Source organism: Otolemur garnettii, unplaced genomic scaffold (assembly GCF_000181295.1).
Source record: "Otolemur garnettii isolate 467f Iridium unplaced genomic scaffold, OtoGar3 scaffold00031, whole genome shotgun sequence".
NCBI classification, from domain to species: domain Eukaryota; kingdom Metazoa; phylum Chordata; class Mammalia; order Primates; family Galagidae; genus Otolemur; species Otolemur garnettii.
Window position 1 is genome coordinate 12,646,346 of NW_003852426.1, and position 2,913 is coordinate 12,649,258.

At 44.2% G+C, this 2,913-nt stretch overlaps 1 protein-coding gene across 2 annotated transcripts in view; it reads left to right on the forward strand.

Moving 5' to 3' along the window:
* The window catches only part of TAF8 (TATA-box binding protein associated factor 8), a 28,185-nt gene that overhangs the window by 6,216 nt on the left and 19,056 nt on the right, over positions 1-2,913 (forward strand). For both annotated transcript variants that reach the window (XM_023512895.1, XM_012804896.2), the window contains exons 3-5: positions 116-214; positions 1,124-1,186; positions 2,337-2,461. In XM_023512895.1, coding sequence (XP_023368663.1) covers positions 116-214; positions 1,124-1,186; positions 2,337-2,461 — 287 coding nt within the window. The remainder of the gene's footprint in view (positions 1-115; positions 215-1,123; positions 1,187-2,336; positions 2,462-2,913) is intronic.

The window sequence follows — 2,913 nt, forward strand, 5'->3', positions numbered from 1 at the left end:
ACCCACATTGGGCTCCCAAACTGCTAGGATTATAGGCATGAGCAACCATGCCTGGCCTATGTTTAACTTTTTAAGGGACTATGAATAAGACTTTTTGCCTTTGACCCTCTCTTAGACATTTCAGAAATTGGGAGGAGTGCCAAGTCTTACTGTGAGCACACAGCCAGGACTCAGCCCACACTATCAGACATCGTGGTCACACTTGTTGAGATGGGTAAGTACACTTCCAGTTTCCTGTTCTTCAGTGAGTCTGAGTTAGGGTTGGAAGAGAGGAAGGAGTCCCTAGGAGTCAGCCATGTCTGGTGACTCTTCTTGGTTTCCCTTGTGGATCTCTTTTTTTTGCTTTTTTGAGACAGAGTCTCACTATGTTACCCTTGGTAGAGTGCTCTGGCATCACAGCTCACATCAACCTCTAACTCTTGGGCTTAAGTGATTCTCTTGCCTCAGCCTCCCAAGTAGCTGGGACTACAGGTGCCTGCCACAAGGCCTGGCTCTGTTTTTTGTTGCAGTTGTCATTGTCGTTCAGCTGTCCTGGGCCTGATTTGAACCTGCCAGCCTCAATGTATGTGGCTGGTACTGTAACCACTGAGTTATGGGCGCCAAGCCACTTCCAGATCTGTTGATTTGCTTTTAGCTTAAGAGAGTTATCAAGAGAGGGTCCTCTGCACCCATTTAAGAGGCTTCCTAACTCCCTGTTGGGGGATTCTCCTGGAGATTCTTTTGAGTGGCAGCTAAGTGGTTGAGTTGGGAGTTTAAGCCATTTCTCCACCGTATTATTCCCCTTTTCGTGTTCAATTTTAGTGGTCTGAGCATTGTTTTTTGTTTGTTTGTTTGTTTTGAGACAGAGTCTTAAGCTGTCGCCCTGGGTAGAGTGTTATGGCGTCACAGCTGATAGCAACCTTAAACTCTTGGGCTTAAGTGATTCCCTTGCCCCAGTCTCCCAAGTAGCTGGGATTATAGACACTGCCACATGCCCAGCTATTTTTTTCATTGTAGTTGTCATTGTCATTTGGCAGGCTGGGGCGGGTTCTAACCCTCCAGCTTTGGTTTATGTGGCTGGCGCCCTACCTGCTGAGTACAAGCACCGAGCCTGAGCATTGTTTTTTGTTTTGTCCTCTCTTAGGTTTCAATGTGGACACTCTCCCAGCTTATGCAAAACGGTCTCAGAGAATGGTCATCACTGCTCGTAAGTGACTTTGAACTGAGATACTTAGTAAATTATCGATTAATGCTTGTGAAATGAATTAGCTGAATGGCGCAGGGATTAGATTGGTAGCTACTTCTTTGTTGCAGGCTCCCTTCCAATCTTTGTGGATACCTATGATATAATCTTTATCTGGGCTAGCAGGTTTTGAATCTGAAATTCATTTACCAGAAAGGTTAACCATCTCGGAGATATTGCTGTGAGTCTTTTGCTTTGGCCCCAGAAGGGCAAATGATGCTGCTTAGAAAATGTGAAAGTTCTTATTCTCCCTTAGATCACAGATAGATGAACTATGGCCTGTGGGCCAAAGGCAGCTTGCCACTTGTTTTTATAAATAAAGTTTGGAATGTAGCCATATTTACTTCTTATAGTTGTTTTCATGCTATAACCGAAAATATTTACTATCTGGCCCTTTATACAAAAAGTTTGATGACCTCTGTCTTAGATAAAACTGAGTGCCAGGGCAGCGCCTGGCTCAAAGGAGTAGGACACCAGCCCCATATGCCAGAGGTGGTGGATTTAAGCCTAGCCTTGGCCTAAAACTGCAAAAAAAAAAACAAAAACAAAAAAAACAACTGAGTGCCATAAACTAGGGAAACAGTAACCAACTGGGCTCAGGGTAGGACCTGAGGAGAATTCACTGAATTTTTAAAGTCCCTTTTTTCATGTTGGCATCTTTTTAAGAACTTCCTCTCAAAGTAGCAGTGGGAGGTGTCATTTTCAATCTCCTCTTGTTATCATAAAACCCACACTTTCCCCAGCTCAGGGTGTATTTATGTTATCTGAGATCTCTGAAAAGAGTATTAGCAGCCCATCTCATGTCCCAGGTTCTTCAGCATGTTCTTTTCACAGTTACCATGGTCACAGCCACCCACTTACCTGCTTAAGAGGCTTGCGGGCAGATTGTTGTAGATGTAAATGTCAACCAAGATCATCTAGCAGGGCTGGGCATTGTGGGGGTGACCTTCTCAGATCCTTAAGTCATTGAAAGCCTTTTACTGATAGAAGTACAAGTGCCTGTTGTTTAATAAACTGGCATTTACTTTGGAAAAAGAAGGGTTTGGGCAGAGACCATAATCTGGAGAAACCAGGACCATAGGTGGAGAAGTAACCAGTTATGATTCTGTTGCAGCTCCAGTGACCAATCAGCCAGTGACCCCCAAGGCCCTCACAGCAGGGCAGAACCGACCCCACCCGCCACACATCCCCAGCCATTTTCCTGAGTTCCCTGATCCCCACACCTACATCAAAACTCCGGTGAGTGACAAGGCCACAGTGGGGGCTTTGACTGATGCATTGCACAGAGTTGATTCCTGCTGATGGGCAGACGGCAGTCCAGAAGTTTGTTTGTGAAAGAGTAGTTTAGAACTCAGAATATCTTCCCCCATGGAGAAACAATTTGGCAAGTGAGAATCATGTTCTTAAGTTTGCCTCAAGGTGTAGTTAACAGAGAAGTGGAAGCCGGCCCTGGTATTGCCTATCCCTCCAAAACAAAGAAGTGCATAGCCATGTAGAAACAGGACTGGAAGGATACTCCACAAAATGTTCATAATAATTCTCAGTGAGATTATAGGTAATTCTGTCTTTGTTTATGCTTTTCTGTGTTTTCTAAATTTTCCATGATAGAATAGTTTTCCTTTTTAAAAATTTCTTTCTTTTTTTTTTTTTTTTGAGACGGAGCCTCAAGCTATCCCCCTGGGTAGAGTGCC